Below are 18,939 nucleotides of genomic sequence, written 5' to 3' on the forward strand. Positions count from 1 at the left end.
CAATTGGTTGCAAGTAAGGTAGCACCATTAATGTTATTTCACTCCATGTGTAAAGCTTACAATTTTCAATGGAGGCAAAAATATTTGTATATATTATATGTGGTGGGCCTTTTTATTATTAAAATTAAAAGAAAAAGGGGGAGCAGGTAACACATTTATTTATTTCCATACGTAAGTCTTGACATAAGGATAACGTAATATATGCAATAAAATGTTTAAAATAATTACTACAAAAAAATTGTCTAAACTAACGAATGTCATGTAATTAACTTTAAATAAAATTGAATGAATATGGATAAAATTTACTCAAATAAAACTTTTTGGCAAGAATTTAAATACAATGAAACGGTTGAAATCTCTCTATCTTAATTTAAAAAATTAAATTTAAAATTTTGAAAATAGGAGATTCTTTTTAATTATAAGCGTCACCCTCAAAATTGTATGAAGCAATGGACAAATTCAAATATAATTAAATTTTAGAGATAATTTCATAAACCTCTCCTCAAATTAAGGTTAATAACACTAAAGAAGTAAAAAAAAAATCATGTGTAAAAAGATCATATATACCTATTAAAAATTAAGATAATGAATTTAAAATTAATTTTTCACTTTCATTAGATAAAAGGATATATATGAACCATTTTTATAATGATAGAGGTATATGTGAGTCATTTTTATAACGATAGAGATATATATGAATCACTTTTATAACAAGAAAAAAAGAATATAATATTATTATTATTATTACTTAATGTTATTATTGGAAAAATCTTTTTGGCCAGAATGGTATTTTATCTATGTTATTTTACCTTTTTAAATATTTTTACCCTTTTAACTTTAATACTTTTAACCAAAAAATGGAAAAAATATCAGTTTATTTTTAAAAAAAAATATATAGTTTTTTTTTAATTTTCTGGCTAAATTCTGACTAAATTTTCTAGCTATTTAGCGCTTTTCATTATTATTATTATTATAAAAAGTGTCTAAGTGCATGAATTTTTGAAAAGGCCAGTCAAACTGAACTGGCAAAAACAAAGAAAGAGGAAAATTCACCTCCAATTTGCCAAACTAGACAACGAAAGTTCAAATAACTAGGCTGATGAGACTTACAAGTCTCCAAACAAATATATTATCGGGTAATGCTAAATTATCAGAAAATTTAGTTAGAATTTGGCTAGAAATTTAAAAAGTTAATTATAATTTTTTATTATTTTAAGATAAACTGATATTTTTTTTCATTTTTTAGTAAAAGGTATTAAATGTAAAAGGGTAAAATGTTTAAAAAGGTAAAATACCATTCTGGCCAAATTTTCTGGCCAAAAGAATTTTTCCTATATTATCCATTTTAATATGCTTGTCTGATTTTAATTTAACATGAAATTTAAGAAAATATTTTCTATGTTCATTTTTATTTTATATAAAATATAAGTATTAACTTTTACTTGGTTCATTTTTAAAAATAAAAAATAATTCATTAGTTATTTCATAATTTACTCTTATTATAAATTATAGTTATTTTTCAAAGCATTGAATTTGTTATATTTAAATAATAAAGTAATAAAATTAACATTTTATTCATCGTTCTTTAAAGAATATGTCAAATTAATAATTGGACAAGTAAAAATGGACGGAATTCTGTTGAGGTGGTTATAAGTTTGGTTCTATATAGTACTAAGTATTGGAACACAATTACAACCAATTTTACAATATATGGAGTTGACCCTAACAATCTCTTTATGTCATTCACAGGCCAAAAAAAATCAAATTTTAGATTTGACATGTGAATACTCTACACTCCAATCAAACTATATATTATTAATTGATATATTCTTATTTTATTTGGTTTTCAATTATTTTTTAAAAATAATTCTTGACTTTATCCTATTGGCAGCCTAGCAATGACAATCTTTTTTTTTTTTGTCTGTTCATTAATTCTACTCTATCATTTTTATTTTTATTTTAAAAAATACTCTATTTTATTGGAAGAGAACCTCTTTATTATAGCAGCTAGAAAGGTAACTTTAATATGAAGAAAAAGTTGTAAACGTCCACATTGCATAAAATGTTATTTAACCTTAATCTAATTCTACTTTTTTGTACATGTGGAATATTAAATACTCTTAAAAGATAGTAGCAACTCAATATCTAACTATAATAATTTTTCATACTAGAAACTTTTGACTTTGATAAGAAAATAATTAAATTAAACAGGGACAATAGGACCCTTTTTGTTACTATAGTTGCTAAGCAAGACAACAAGTTCATTTGACTTTCTTACATCCAAGAAATATTCTTGTTTTCCATTCGGTATTCGTATTTATATTAAAGTTCAATTAATTTGAATTTACACTATGTATTCCCTTTGTTCCTATTTATATGTCATTATTTTAGATTTTACGTGCATTAAGAAACTAAGTAAGTTTACTATTCTACCTTTATTTAAATTTTTTGGAACTCAAGTTTTCAATCAATGAATATGAATTAATTTATTTTGATTGATTAATTTAACCAATGGACATGAATCATTTACTTAGTTTTTCTAAGTTGGTCAAATGTATATTTTCAAAGCTAATAACTCACAAGAGTAAAAAAATGAACAATATGTTAATTTATGCATTGATTTTATTAAATGACAGAAATGACATATAAAAAGGAACGAAAAAAGTATTTTATACCCATAACTCGAAATTGACAACCTCATCTACTATACCATATCATTTAATGGTCATTCCAGAGATATTCATGCAAACCTCAAAAGTTGTGCTCTTTCCTTTTCAATTTTTATGTAGTTTAAATGGATACTCCTAGAAGTTTAATTTAAAAAATAAAGTAAGCTCTTTGGAGTTTTTTCAAACCCCAAAAATTAACTCACATGAATTTTTTTTACCCGTATAATAAGATCACAAGGCCATTCCCGCTATCAATACACATAGAATATAACACTCTTCCACACATCATGGGTCGTCAACTGAAGCATAAATAACATAATATGTAGCCTAATATTAATAAACATAGTAACAAGGATCGATGAATATGTATGGCTTTTATATCATGTGAAGAAATAAACATTCGATCTAACTCAACCCTAAAAACTAGTTTACGAGGAAAAAAAGTGTTCAAGACGACAACTCATTTCCTCAATCATATAGATCGGATAGTAATTATTATCAACATGTCATGAGATTTTCGTGGGCGATAGAAAAGTATGCCGCTTAAGGGTAAAACAAAAGATTAAAAGGTAAAACAAAATATTAAAAATTAAATTATTTTTATTATTTATATTTTAAGCGAAACTAATAAGAAATAGTGTCACATAATTCACGACAAAATATTTAAAACACCAATTTAGGACCATATATGTTTGTGAAAGGAAAATGAAGTCAACTGCCATGTGACTTGATAATACATACACCTTTGTCGTAATGAAAAATAGAAACATCATCAATTGACTTGCAGGTCTCATGTTCCTTGTTTTTGAGGAATCAACTTTTCAAGATATTGGAAATCTTCATTTTCAAACTATGGCATTTAATTCATTCATTGAACATATATAATAATGTTGGGTTGGATATATATATGTTCTGTCACTATAAATATAGAAAATTTCCATAACAGTCATCACGTGTACGTTTACCAAGAGGGAGAAAGACTTGTCGTCGAATCAAGTGTAATTCCATAAGTAAAATTTAAAAAAGATAGTTTATGCAAATTTCACTTTTTACCTTCGAAAATTGAGAAGTTTGTTGTTTAAGATAAATCGTCAGCTCAAGGAAAAAATGGCAAAAAAAAAAAAGACATATAGTCATAAGTCACAAATATTTTAAAGCTGAATATCTATCAAAAATAATTTTTCTATACCTTTGCGATATTATTATTGATATCACATTCAACTAAAGTCTCTTTAAGTCTTAAGTTCCTTTTAGATCACCTCATATTGGGATGTCTGCGCTAGGGGTGGATGAAGCTATTTAGCTTAAGGTTATCTAAATCTACTATTTTCTACGTAAAATCTACAATAAGTCAATAACTAGTAGATTGAACACATGATATAAAAAATATACTTGATAGATTCAATGCTAAAAATACTAAAAGTTTGAACCCCAAAATTCAAATCCATCATCATTTGCATATCTCATATCCTCTGCCCAATCGACAACCACTCTAATCTTATCCTAAGAAAATAGCTGGTAAAAGGAATATTCGTAGGGTAACATATCCATATAACAAAACTTTTCCACTAGGTCAATGCTTAATACTATTCATAAATATCGTACTTCAATAATATATACTCCTTCCATTTCAAATTACTTGTCACTTACATTTTTAAAATGTATTTTCTCAATAATATGATTTATTATAAGTTATAGTACTTTTCATATAATTTTTAAATATCTAAATTTAATTTTATATTATCAATTAACCTAATCTAATGCTATCTAAATTTAATTTTATATTATCAATTAACCTAATCTAATGCAGCATTAAAAATTAGTCAAAGATTATTTTGAAATGGAGAGAGTAAAAAGAAAAAGATAGAAGAAACTAGTGGTTGCAAAATTGCATAAAATATCGTCACAAATTAGTGAACCAGGGTAGCTAGAACCAAAACCAAATACTAGTATTATTTGATTTAAGATCTTGTGTGTGACATGACTGTAAAATGTTCACACAAATACCAAGGGAAAAAAAGTTCCCAAACATTAGAAAATGACAAATAAGCATTTTTATGGAGAAAGACTTTGAACGCACCAAACACACAAATACTCCATTCACTTGCAGAAAAATAAAGGACACCTAAAATAAATAGATCACAAGAGATTTTCCACAAAAAGAATACTAGTCATAGGGTAGGTATGTCATTAGATGCACATTTCAATTTTATTACACAATTTTGTTGCAGCCAAAAAAGTAGGGTAGAGCAATGTATGTCAATTTTATTGTACATGTTATGTAAATTTCAAACTGCAACAAAGAGTACACAAGACATTGACTTGATACAAGTCTACTGCATTGGAAGTCCTAGATCAAAAACTGCAAAATTCCAATCGCGTGCAAGACCTTAGGCGCTTTTCTTCACCTCAGCAGCCTTGATGATGTCAATGAACTCCGGCTATAAAATACACAAAAAGGAAATGTTAAGAATAAGCTACTCACTATTCTTTTAAAGCAACCATTTATCAACCCTTATTCATTGTTTCTTAAGCCAAGAGCCAGAGTATTTTTCACATACCTTCAAAGAAGCTCCACCTACAAGAAAACCGTCAACATCTGGCTGTCCAGCCAACTCCTTGCAGTTTGCACCGCTTACAGATCCTGCACGGAGCATATAGTACAGTTCAGTTACTTGGTAAAAGCAAATGGGAAAATGATTTGTCTTGTTTATAAAGTGAATTAACGAGGAATTGAAAAATGCCAAACAAGCTTAGCATGTGACTAGCTGACTATTTAGTCATTTTGCAGCCAAGGTATGGTTACAAAAGCTAGTGTTTAGTTACGTATTTGACTATACACCAAATACTTCAAGTCTGCTTCATTAAATTCTGGCTATATGCTTGCTATCCATTACTGTTAAACATGTATCAGAGTTACTTTATTTGAGAAGCCAGTATAATGTGTCCAACAAGAAATGGAGCTAATCTTATCTCCCACAAATGTGTGGAGTGTTGGGAAGAACTTCTCAAAAATTTTAATGCTGACACATGGATGATAAATGAACAGAGAGAAGCATCACATTATTTGGATAAAATGCATTGTGGTCAAAGAACATTACCTCCATAGATGATCCTGGTTGAAGCAGCAACTTCAGCGCTAACATTTGCTTGAAGCCATTTCCTCAATTCAGCATGTACCTGGAATGCAGAAAACAACCTTAAAACAAAAGTGCAGAAATTCATACCAAATAAATGATCTGGGTGTGCTTTCATTATCTTACATCAATGTAATAACATAGTCTATTAACTGGAAAGAGACTAGGAGAAACTTGCAATTCTATCTTGAAATTACTACTCAATAGGTTGATGTAGAAGTAAAGAACAGTTAAGATAATTGTTTAACACATTGGCTTCTTCATCCCTTTTCCAGACCACCAAGAGATCCCAGGACAAAGCCTAGAAAGAATATGAAAATAGAACTTTGAAATCTAGTGTTACAATAATTGGAAAAAAAAACATGAAAAATATCGCCTGATGTGATCAGTATTTAATCACTGATACTAACATTCCAAGTATAGTTGAAATTCAATATAGATCTCAAGGAACTTGACTGAGGAAATGAAACAAGCTGGTCAAATTAACTTACTTCCTGGGCTTGTGCAGGGGTTGCAACCTTTCCAGTACCAATAGCCCAAACAGGCTCATAAGCTACCACCACATTTGACCAATCTTTTACTCGCTCTGCAGTAAGATGAACCGGAAACAATTAGATGAAGGACTATGAAAGATGGTCAAAAGTGGCGCAAAAAGAAAGCGCCAACGTCTGTTGGAGCTCTAAGTGCAATTAAAGCGAGGGCTTTTAGCAAAGAAAAGCCCCAAGAAAGAAAAAACTAAAAACAAAATTGTAGCTCGATAAGTGTAACTATAAACACAAAATATAACTAATTCAGTAACAGAATAAAAAATACTACTAAGCTATATATATGTTGTTGTGCCCTTAAAGGTCAAGCCCTACGTTACATGTCCACAACCTGGGCTCTGTGAGCTTCAAGGCATAAGCACGCTTTAAGCAAAGCCTTTTAACAACATTCCAGTGAAAGTTGTATAAAAATAGAATGATGTTAGACATTATGGAATGTCCAAAAAAGGAAAGCTTATTATGTAAATTTCAAATGGTACAAATTGACATCCTATGCATAGACGACGATACCAAGTTGTCACTCCTAACATACACTAGGAAGCCCTGTAAGCACTCACAAAAACAAATAAGAAGATCTGCTAGTTCCAGTTTCTTTCCTTGTTATCTTCCATCGCTTTACTTACAAATAAGAAGATCTGTTAGTTCCAGTTTCTTTCCTTGTTATCTTCAATCGCTTTACTTTAGTCTTTTCATTTTACCTTTTAGTTTCTTAAAAACCTCATCAATCCATTTATTTCTTCATGCTTCCCATTTTCATGCTGATATTATCACATTAAAGTGGACGGAATACTAATCAACATAATATCATCGAGTCACATTCTAAGCTAAAAAATAATAGTCCATTAACTAAGAAAGCATTTTGATAGGTCTACCTGCAATTGCCTTTGTTTGTGCTGCAACAACATCCATGGTAGATCCTGATTCTCTTTGCTCAAGAGTCTCCCCAACACATGCAATTACCTTCAAACCTTGTGAAAGAGCATATGCTACCTTGTCTCCAACAAACTGCAATCAAACGGTTAACAAGTTATAAAACTGTAAAGCTAACCCTCTTTCAGTTCAGTAATTAATAACTACATTGAGGATATAACAGAAATCAGCAGATTTATATGAAATAGCTTACCTCATTTGATTCACCTAAAATGGCTCTTCTTTCAGAATGACCCAAAATGACCCACGGAATGCCCAGATTAACAAGCATATCAGCACTGCACATAGAATAACAATTAGCTTAGAATAAATTATGATACTCAAATTACAGACTAGATCCTCTCAACTATGAACAAGACTGCAAAAAGATAGCGCGAAACATCCATGGTCAAAATAAAAATCCAAGACTTGCAGCCTGAAGAAACAAATGCATGAGCCTAGACCACAATAATTACCTAACTATCACCTCTTTCCTCAAGATGCAGGTCTCAAACACTTAGCAGCTAGATATATCGTCCTCCCCCAAGTACAACATGGTACACAAGTAGAATAGTAACATACCTAACTTCACCGGTGAAAGCACCCCCCTTCTTAACCCAACAATTTTGGGCAGCAACATGAAAATCAGATCGCAGCTCATTCTTGACCAGAGGAAGAAATACATATGGAGGGCTCACAACAACCTCTGCAAGAGAAGAAAGTTGCCAAATGTGTTAAGCACACTAAGATCTTATCCAACCATATCAAATTATCAATAGCCCACATAAAAGCAAGTTAAGAACTTGAAGGATGATTCAACTACACTGTTGTCTCACAACTGTTTAAGCATTATCCTCATCTGTCCAAGTCCAGTTTGAGTGAAATTGAGAGCAACAATATATTGGCAAATGATTATATATTTCAGAAAGACCTAATTTGTTTTCCATCAAATAAAGTGACCGAGTCTTCAAATTAGGAGACAACGTTAAAAAGCTCTATGCAATATTCTCCACCAACTATTCACATATATGATATAATAAGCAGAAAGATGATTCTTTTGTTCCTTCAGTCAGTTAACTAATCAGATGGAAAGCGTAAACATATCTATGGAGTCCACACTGATCAAGTTGTCTGTCTGATATATATATATCATGTTTAGAAAATCAGATACCTTCAAATTTTATAGCTTTGATACAGATATCATTTTACTAAAACATTAGGGTATGTTACAACCAGAAATTTAAATATATTACATTTGTTTGTCTTATGGGCTTAGAGGAGTGGATATTGACATCCTAAAATCATTATCCAGATATTTTTACACACCAATTTCTAACCAATCCACCCAAAACTATATATTAAAAACATCACTCATACGGAAAATTTACTTACCAACAACATCTTGTGATGGCACTTGACCAGCATTGAGTGTCGCTACTATCTTCTTGATCTCCTCACTGGTTCCATTCTGCATTGCATTCATTATTAGAGCTAAATCATCTATCAATTACCGAATATTATAAAGGCTTCTACCAAGCAACACTTGATCGCTGGTGGATCTACTCATGAACCATAACATAGTTGAAAAAGTTTTTGTAAGATATCTATTGTTTTAATTTAAAATCATAGCTACACCTCTAATACATAACACTTGGATATGAAACAGTAAATATAAACAACTAATCTTCCATGCCGTGACCAGGGTAGAGCTACCTATATGGCTATATTTCTACACACACAGTGAGTGACCTTTCAGCTGTTTTTTTTGTTTTATTTTGCTCTTTTTTTGTGAGTTCTTATTGATAAACTACTGAAAATTATTCAATAAACAGTATACTCCTAAACAAACGGATCCAATTTCATACAGATTGATTTACTCTTATTCCTCCACTTTAAGACAATCCATAGAAAGAGAATGATTGAGATCCAAAAAATGACAACAAAAAAGCTTATTTCCAGCACAATACACGTTTTCACTGAGAAAAACATAAGATCGAGATCAAAATCGTTAAACTAACAATTGTAATCAGATCGGTAAGCCAAAAAACTGTACTACTAACTGAATAGATTGAATATAAAGCAATTAGAACCGCTTCTCAAGCTTGAAAATACTATATATTCAGAAAAAAAACGAGATTATGACAAAAAATGTCAGAAAATAGATCGATTAATATTGAATGACGGAGAAACAAAAGTACTAAGTCGAGATATGGTAGATTCGGAAGCTTACGCATTTCCAGTTGCCGCCGACGAAGAAAGTTCTGCCCATTTTTACGATGAACTCGAAGGATTCACGAGAATTGTACAGCAAGAAATGAGATCTAAAGTTTCTCTGTTTGTGTGTGGTACTGAGATGAGGAAGCCAGGATTTTATATAGTGGGCATGTCAGCCTTGGAGTTGGCACTCACGCCTGTGAATGTAATGACTAAACTACCCCTAATCTAATTTGTGTGACTTAACTATTCACGAAAATTTAACTACCAAGAGGATTTATTTATTTTGGTTTTCCCCTTATTTGGAGTTCGAGTAATTTGAATTTAAAGGATGTAGTGCAACATATGTCGGATGGGATGCTTCTCTATTGATTAGAGGTTTCAATTTTGAGCTTTGAGTATGGAAATATTATTGATAAAGGAGCGTTTCACTTGAATAAATTTTATAGTATTTGAATTAATCGAAAATAAAAACGCAATATTAACATCAGATTTAAAAAAAATAATAATTTATGAATATAAAAAAAAATCATTTTTTGGATAAATTAAAAGAAATATCACATAAAATGTATAATTTAATGTTGTAAATATGTTTGTGTTGCCTTTTTTCATGTAAATAAGATATATACTTATTTATTTTGTGTAAATACCGAATATAATTAAGGAAAAATTGTATATAATAACAAACTATTAATTCAAATTAAATGTTATAACTATAGTTTGATTTAATTGTACCCCATAGCAAACTGATGTTATTTCGCCCTCGCCACTCTTGTTCTCCTTCGCCTCTCTCGCTTTTATACAAACACAAATGTATAAAATGTGTTTGTATAAAGCGAGAGAAAATTGTATATATACATATATTTTCGTTCCCCTCTCCCAGATCTCGCTATCCTCTCTCACTTTATACAAATACAAATGTATACATTGCGTTTGTGCTTGTATAAAACGAGAGAAAATTGTATATACAAATACAAATGCATATATTTTCGTCCTATACACTTATGATTATACAAATACGATCTTTCCCTGCCCAATTTTCTTTTGTTTTTCTCTCTTTCTCGCTTTATACAAACATAAATTATACAATTGATCTTTTGTATATGTATATCGAAATAGATTATACAATTACTTTCTTTTGTATATGTATAGCGAAATATATATATTTATGTTTGCTATGGAGCTCAATTATACAAATAATAGCTTTAATATACAAATATAATTTTTATATTTGCTATATGTGAAAGTTGCTCTATAATTAAAGTAAATATTTGAGAGAGTGACTACTCACTTGTGACTCAACCAACACCAAAGAACCATTTGAAAATGATTATTGATTATAGTGGTGGAGTCACTCTTATCTAATTAAAATATTCTTTATCTCAAAATTTACACTATTTAAATAAGGTAAAAAACATATTTTATGAATATTCTATTATTATTTTTAAAATTTATTTATCTTTTTAACTTTTCTCAGTGAGAAGTTATACTATTTGTATTATGTTTTCCAAAAAAAAAATTGAAATACAAATTTATAGACATTTTCAAAGAAAGAATATTTGAAACGAAATTATTAAAGGTGAATATTCGAAGAGCATATACTTTGTAGGATATCCAGGGTTATATTAGTCATTTAGAAAGCTGGTGAACCATTTTTTATTTTTTACCTTGTGCTAAAGAAGGTCATAGTTTTTACAGTACACAGAAATCCTAGGCATCACAAAAAGTGGTAGACACCAGCAGATTGCATTACAAATATTACTTTCTTTTATTTAATAATAAAAAAGTCATACAACTTTGATATCAACTTATAATTTGAAAAGACATTCATAAAGGTGTTTTTTAATTTAGCCTCAGTTTAGTATTTATGTGGTTCAACTTTGAATGTGTAGAATATATATTTGAATAAGTAAATACATATGTGTACCTGGTGATTCGCCTCTTACATTGTGTCTTACGTGTATTGTCTCACATATGACGTTTTATTCAATTTTATACATATTTATGTGTATTTGTACACATCTAAAGTTGACGAATATAGTTATTAGCTGAAACTAAATATCATGTCATATGCAAATCATGTTGGATTAATATGATTAGATACTAATTTCATTTCACCTTTCTTGTTATATTATTTACAAATCATGTTGAATTAATATGATCTAATACTACTTTTATTTCATCTATTTTGTTATATTATTTACCAATTATATAGTATCGATATGAGTCTATAAGATTTTTATCCTATCTATCTTGTTCTAGTATTCACAAATTTTGTTAGATTTGTATGAATATTCACCGTCTTCATTCTTCATTTTACCTATTCATTCAATTATTCTCAAGTCATGCAAAAGTGAAATTGTATCGTACTATTTTTATTTTATCTATTTTGTTCCCGATATTCAAAATCATGTCAAGTTTGTATACCTTTATACTATCTTCATTTTGCATATGTTTGTTTATTATTCAATTTAATTTTTAACAACTTATGATTTGTGTCACAGTTGACAATTTTGCAGGCAGGCGGCAGCTAAGCATGAAACATTACGAATCACATTGTTTATTCCTTTATGGCATTAATTAATTATTGTTGCTTCTGACCATTGGAGAGAATCTATTATATCGACCATTGTCAATATACAGACATTTCTTATGTACCAATAATTGAGATGTATAATTTTGTAGTCCTTTATGAGTTTCTTTTTATTTTTGATTTTATAAATATTTCTTTTATACGATAGATTTTCATTTTATATGCAAAGTTTTTTGTAAAACACATAAAAAATAAATAATGAAAATTTATTCTTTTCAATTTATAAATGGTCAAAGTTTTCAATATGAAATTAGCTCTTAAACATATGAAATTTGTGTAAAATTAAAAATAAAAAAAAAAAAACGCCCACCGTGGGGCTCGAACCCACGACCACAAGGTTAAGAGCCTTGCGCTCTACCAACTGAGCTAGACGGGCTTTTGTTTTTTATGCTCCGATAACCATAATTAACTTATTAGAGCTAAGAAAGAATTTGGATACCATACTCACTTTCCCTTTTGTTGCTGGAATGAGTTCATATACATGATAATACAAAAGTTGGAATGCTTTCCTTTTATTTAAGTTCTAGGATCTTCGGCCAAGCTACTTTGATTCAACAAGGTTTAAATAATTGCTATGATTTAATCATGGTACCCATCACAATTAACATGCCTTAATCACTAATCAACCATAAATAAGATTCTTGCCTAAGTTAAAGCATTTTCCGTAGTAAATACAAGTGTCTACACCGAACAAACTTAACTTACCATAGTGAAATGATTTTTAAATGATGTGAAAAAATACATAAATTTACCGTGAGGCGAATATGTTTTTATACCAATCTTCAGTTACCTCAAATGGGGTTGGGAGGGGGCACAGAAAAAGGAAGAATAACGGAAGAGTAGAAAAAGTCAATAGGAATAAAAGAATTAACATAACCCAACAATCAACTCTGCCCTCTCAATATCTTCAATCCAGCATGAGAACAAAAATACAGAAAATAAAGCTAGAATATAACACTGCAATTGCATTTCTGATCCAGTAGGAAATAAGAAGTATTTTCCTTTCACCAACATTGTCAATCTTGGAAAAATTAGAAGCACTTCCTGTGGACAATAGAAGGACCAGATTCGTCATACTCTGCCTTTGCAATCCACATCTACAGAAAATAAGAGAAGCAGAAAACACCGTCAGTAACTGCCAAGCTTCTAAGTACGATTGACACCGAAAAAAAGCAAACTTATAATTATTAGGAGGGAGGGGGAAGGGGCGACGCAAACCTGCTGGAAGGTGCTGAGGGAAGCCAAGATAGAGCCTCCAATCCAGACACTGTATTTCCTCTCTGGTGGAGCGACCACCTTAATCTTCATGCTGCTAGGAGCCAATGCAGTAATTTCTTTGCTCATTCTGTCAGCAATACCCGGGAACATGGTAGTACCACCACTGAGCACAATGTTTCCATAAAGATCTTTTCTAATATCCACATCACATTTCATGATAGAGTTGTATGTAGTCTCGTGGATTCCTGCAGCTTCCATTCCAATCATTGAAGGTTGGAAAAGGACCTCAGGACACCGGAAACGTTCAGCACCAATGGTGATCACCTGCCCATCTGGGAGCTCATAGCTCTTCTCAACAGAAGAGCTGGTCTTTGATGTCTCGAGTTCTTGTTCATAGTCAAGAGCTATGTAAGCGAGCTTTTCTTTCACGTCCCTGACAATTTCTCGCTCAGCTGAGGTGGTGAACGAGTAACCACGCTCGGTGAGGATCTTCATCAAACTATCAGTGAGGTCACGACCTGCCAAGTCAAGACGGAGAATGGCATGTGGAAGGGCATACCCTTCATAAATTGGGACAGTGTGGCTGACACCATCACCAGAGTCCAATACAATACCTGTGGAGAAGAAAAAGAATTAGAAGTAATAACTCAATTGATAACAACCATGTCAAAATTAGAAGGTTATAACTTATAAGTAATCATATCCACAAAGCATCATATAAGTGCAAGATCTTTACATGGTAGAAGCATCAAGAAACTTGAGAGATGCCAGTCATATAAAATAATTATGCTAATAAAGAATGAAAATTTTCTTACCGGTGGTACGACCACTGGCATACAGTGAGAGTACAGCCTGAATAGCAACATACATAGCTGGGGTATTGAAAGTCTCAAACATAATCTGGGTCATCTTTTCACGATTAGCCTTGGGGTTAAGAGGGGCTTCAGTTAGGAGGACAGGATGCTCCTCAGGGGCAACACGAAGCTCATTGTAGAAAGTATGATGCCATATCTTCTCCATATCATCCCAATTGCTGACAATTCCGTGCTCAATTGGGTATTTAAGAGTTAAAATACCTCTCTTCGATTGAGCTTCATCTCCCACATAGGCGTCTTTTTGACCCATACCCACCATCACACCAGTATGGCGGGGACGGCCAACAATACTAGGAAATACAGCTCGTGGAGCATCATCTCCAGCAAACCCAGCCTAGATAATAAACCAATATAAGAATCTCTTAATTTTGTAAACAGAATGGGCAACAAGGTAATAAGCATCAGTAAAAAACGGCAGGCCAACTCTGCTGTAGTACAAAACACTTGAGCTTACCTTGACCATTCCAGTTCCATTGTCACAGACAAGGGGCTGAATATCCTCTCCGTCTGCCATCTTATGCTATTTCCTGCATTGAAAAACAAAACCTCAGTAAGAAATGTATATGTCCAAAAAATTACCATCTGATACTGATATCTTGATTCCTTATACGAGTTTTCGCTATTTGTAATTAACAAACAAGTTTAAATAAGCTGAACACATAAAGTCCCACATAAAAGAATACACCTTATGGGAAAGAGATGTTCATATACTATTCCTTCAGTCAAAGGTTACTATTACTTCGAACCTCTATTTTTTCAGTTTTCAGGGAAATATATTCTCTCTTTGCACGGATGACAAAGTAAAGGCTGAATAATAGTATGTTAACAATTATAGATATTACTATAGCTAATGATAAATCAGTGCATCAACAAATAAGTAGAACTATGTTTCACAACATCAGAGATTTTGGACATATTAAACCAGCTCACGAGATACACTAACAAAGTTGGTTTTCCATGGATAATGGATAAATAATATAACCACCACCAGTTTTTGGTGGATTTTACATTTATTAGGTTGAATAGGTACAGGTGTACAGCTTTTTGCAAGCCTTATAACTGCACACAATCCATAATACATAATGCACTTCAAGTTTCATAAAATTTACCCACATAAAACTCAATAGCTTCTATTTCACACAAAAAGCTACAATGAGACTCAAATAAACCACATGATTCAGATTCCATATTTCCCCAAATCCAGTGCATTACAATCATTAGAATAATCAGGATAATCATCAAAGGCATCTGCAATGTTCTATTCCCCTAGGATCATCAGATCAAATCAAAACAAATATCACTATTAGATTTGCTTCTGCTGTTCTGCCAAGCAATTCCAGAACTCTACGACATTATCAGTTAACACGCAAAGATCCGTCACATTAATTCAATACTACATAAACTCTCAAAAAGTACTCAGCAGATCCAACAAAATCCTAATAAAAAAAGGAAGAAAAACTCTGTTTTCATGGATACTTGTAAGTTGTATCTATGCCATCTCTGCTAAATCTAGAAATGTGCTAAGCTCATTCAATTTTGATACTATTTTCCATATAATCAATAACTGAACATTCTGATGAACAGATCTACGGATCAAAAACATAATTACTACAAAAATGGATCAATTACACCTCAATATCATATACATAATTATAAAAAAAACGAGAAAAAGCGATTGTGTGATTGAATTGTAAAATGCAGATGAATAACTTTTTCTCGGAACTAGGAATCTAAGAGAACCGTGTAAAGAGAAAAAAAGGAAAAAAAAAACAATTATGCATTCATGGATAACAATATCTATGTCATATGTGCAAAATCTAGTAAATGTGCTAGCTCATTCAATTTTGATACTATTTTCCATATATCAGCTAACAACCAACACCTGAATATTCCAATTAATGGATCTATGGATCGAAAACATAATAATTACTACAAAAATCGATCAATCAACCTCAATATATATATATATATATATATATATATATATATATATATAAAAAGAAAAACTATTCAGTTTCCATGGATAACAATATCTATGCCATATCTGCAAAATCCATAAATATGCTAGCTCATTCAATTCTGATACTATTTTCCACAAATCAACTAACAATTAACACCTGAATATTCCGATGAACAGATCTATGGATCGAAATCATAATAATTACTACAAAAATCGATCAATTACACCTCAATATCAAACATAATTATCATAAAAATGCGAGAATAAGCAATTGAAATTGTAGTAAAATACAGATGAACAGATCTACCGATCGAAAACACAATAATTACTACAAAAATCGATCAATTACACCTCAATATTAAAAAAATCGATTGAAATTGTAGTAAAATGCAGATGAATCGTACCTTTTTTCGGAGAGAAAATTGGTAGAGAGAGAAAGAGAGAGAGAGGCACACACTAGCAAACAGTCAGGGAATGCAAAATGTGGAAAAGCTCTCTTTCTTCTTCTTCTTCTCTATTCTAATAACCTTCTCTAAGAGAAAAGTGAGAAAATAGGAAGAGTATATATTGAAGATTTGAGAAGAAATGTGAGCCGTTGGATCTGTGATGAAATGATAATGAGTGACAGTCAGCATAACACGTCGTGGGGGGCTATCATTAACCTCATTACTCATTAGTGGTTGTCACACACTGGCATCTCCCTATTCTATCGCTTTTTCCTTCATTTTAAAAAAAATTATATTTTGCTAAATATTTACTAATATTAAATCAAATAATGTAATTTTACAATCACAAATAAAAGGGAAGAAGTATTGGAGAAAGGTAGAGGTGGATCAAAAAAGTATTGGTGGTGGGGGGGGATGATTAGATAGTACGTGACATAGTTTTTGTTTATGATCAATGATATGATCTTAGAAACGAGGTAGTTGAGTATAAATAGGTGATGAAGGACACATATTATGATAGGTAGTTGAGTGTGTCAGGCTTATGATACTATACTAATAATTGTTGTATTGCTCTTGTAGTTTTTTTGTACTTCAATTATTGTAATACTTTGCAATAGCTGTTGTTCCTTTGTTAAAATTATTCTATCTTGCTATGCTTTCTTCACTTTCAGTTATCTCTTTTTCTGTTTTGCTTTGTTTTTCTTTTCCTCTCTACCTCTCAAAGTACATTAAGGTTTGCATATACTTTACTTTTTTCAAATTTCATTAGATTATACTAGATATATTATTATTAGATTTATTGTTGTACAAATTAAAGGGAAATGCAGTATCATGTATTCAACTATATTTGAGTTGAAGCACTGTGAGCAAATTCGAGACGATTTGCTAAGACAAAATGTATAAACAGTCAGACTAACCCCAAAAAAGAACTCTCACTCGAGAAAGTGGCCCCTTTCTTGCTTGATTCGTCTGTATAGTAAATGAGTCATTTTAACCCTTTACTCAATGACAGAATAGAATGAACGAACCATTTGGCCGGAATTTAACATATAGAAGTCTGTAAGATCACCAGATGGGTGATGGTTCGGGATAGTTGTAAGACATTCGCGGTAACATCAATAGCTTATGAGTAACTTTCTTCTTGTTAAAAGTTGCGTACAATTGACCCTTGTAGTCCTACCCTTTTCTGAACCCGTGTATAGCAAAAGCTTAGTGTACCAGTCGCTTTGTCTATGGACAAAACAGAAGGGGTACATGCACAAAGCACAACCTAGTATAAAACATGAAACACTAAATTTGTTTTCTGTGTTACAACTACCAAAGAAAAATCTGTCAAATACGAAGGAAAGAACAACTAAGAAATGGTGAATCCTAACTCACATGATGTCACCTGCAACATTTATAGCTTCAACTGCTAAAACTGCATCCTGCAAAATGAGGGAGGGGGGGCTATTTGAATAGCTACTCAATTTCATAAAATTTATCAAACTTAAATGAATGGAAATAAAAGATTATTGATTCTCTGCATCTTTCTGCTTGATTCCATCTATGCTTTCTATAGGAGGCAGAGTCTGCAATTCAACGATAGAGCAAATATTATAATCTGAACCAAGAGGAAGTATGAGCTTGTAAATAGATGGTATATAGATAAATACAAGATAAAGAATTCCTAGAAACGTGTAACTAATACCAAGATCTTTCATATAAAAAACACTCGATTCATCTTACAAACCAATCTTCCGTAAAACGATATGCTCTCAATATTCGCAACAAGGGATAAGCGATGTTTCAATTTGGAATAATGTCACTAAAAATCATCAAACACCTTGTATTAGAGAGTATTTTTCTTGCAATTTATCACCAAGATTCAACAAGTTCATGTAGGGCTAGATATCTATATAGTGCAGACTGTAGTGTCAATATCAACTATTCATCCTTCATGCCCACCCTAGTGACACGTAGGGTTTGGGGAGGGTAGAGTGCATGTAGATCTTACCACTACCTCGTAGAGATAGAGAGGTTGTTTTGGAAAAACCCTCAACTCGAGTGCAGTAAATCCAAGTACAAAGCAAAAGAAAATAGTGTAGAAAATATAGCAACTAACATGGTGAACCAACAAAATAGTGCAATAATTGAAACACAGTAAACAACTGGCGGTGCGAGATATCAAAATTAAGAACTACAATAATACCAGGTGATAACAGGTACAAAAAACCAAAGACTATATGAAAAGGCTAGTAATACGACAACCCCTAACTACCTACTAACCGTTTACCCTTATCTCTAACCCCATACCTTTCTATCCAAGGTCATGTCCTCGGTAAGCTGAAGATGCACTATATCTTGTCTGATCACCTCTCCCCAATACTTCTT

General features: G+C 31.5%; 2 protein-coding genes and 1 non-coding gene across 3 annotated transcripts; all 3 read right to left on the reverse strand.

The window, feature by feature from the left end:
• Window positions 1–4,854: 4,854 nt before the first annotated feature.
• On the reverse strand, window positions 4,855–9,658 carry LOC125819016 (triosephosphate isomerase, cytosolic). Its single transcript, XM_049498527.1, has 9 exons — window positions 9,491–9,658; window positions 8,653–8,728; window positions 7,843–7,966; window positions 7,475–7,559; window positions 7,224–7,356; window positions 6,298–6,392; window positions 5,771–5,849; window positions 5,231–5,313; window positions 4,855–5,110 (listed from the first exon to the last, which is right to left on the reverse strand). Exons 1-9 carry the CDS (start codon window positions 9,527–9,529, stop codon window positions 5,060–5,062), a joined length of 765 nt encoding a protein of 254 aa, XP_049354484.1. The 5' UTR covers window positions 9,530–9,658; the 3' UTR covers window positions 4,855–5,059.
• Window positions 9,659–12,370: 2,712 nt separating this feature from the next.
• Window positions 12,371–12,443, reverse strand: TRNAK-CUU (transfer RNA lysine (anticodon CUU)). Its single transcript has one exon. It is a non-coding gene; the product is annotated as a tRNA-Lys (tRNA).
• Window positions 12,444–12,955: 512 nt separating this feature from the next.
• LOC125819008 (actin-97) lies at window positions 12,956–16,656 on the reverse strand. Its single transcript, XM_049498517.1, has 5 exons — window positions 16,525–16,656; window positions 14,615–14,687; window positions 14,101–14,494; window positions 13,286–13,899; window positions 12,956–13,164 (listed from the first exon to the last, which is right to left on the reverse strand). The coding sequence occupies exons 2-5, from the start codon at window positions 14,672–14,674 to the stop codon at window positions 13,099–13,101; spliced, it is 1,134 nt and encodes a 377-aa protein (XP_049354474.1). The 5' UTR covers window positions 14,675–14,687; window positions 16,525–16,656; the 3' UTR covers window positions 12,956–13,098.
• Between the last annotated feature and the right edge of the window lie 2,283 nt (window positions 16,657–18,939).

This window comes from Solanum verrucosum, unplaced genomic scaffold (genome assembly GCF_900185275.1).
Source record: "Solanum verrucosum unplaced genomic scaffold, falcon-dt-bn FXZP01000252.1, whole genome shotgun sequence".
Taxonomy (NCBI): Eukaryota; Viridiplantae; Streptophyta; class Magnoliopsida; order Solanales; family Solanaceae; genus Solanum; species Solanum verrucosum.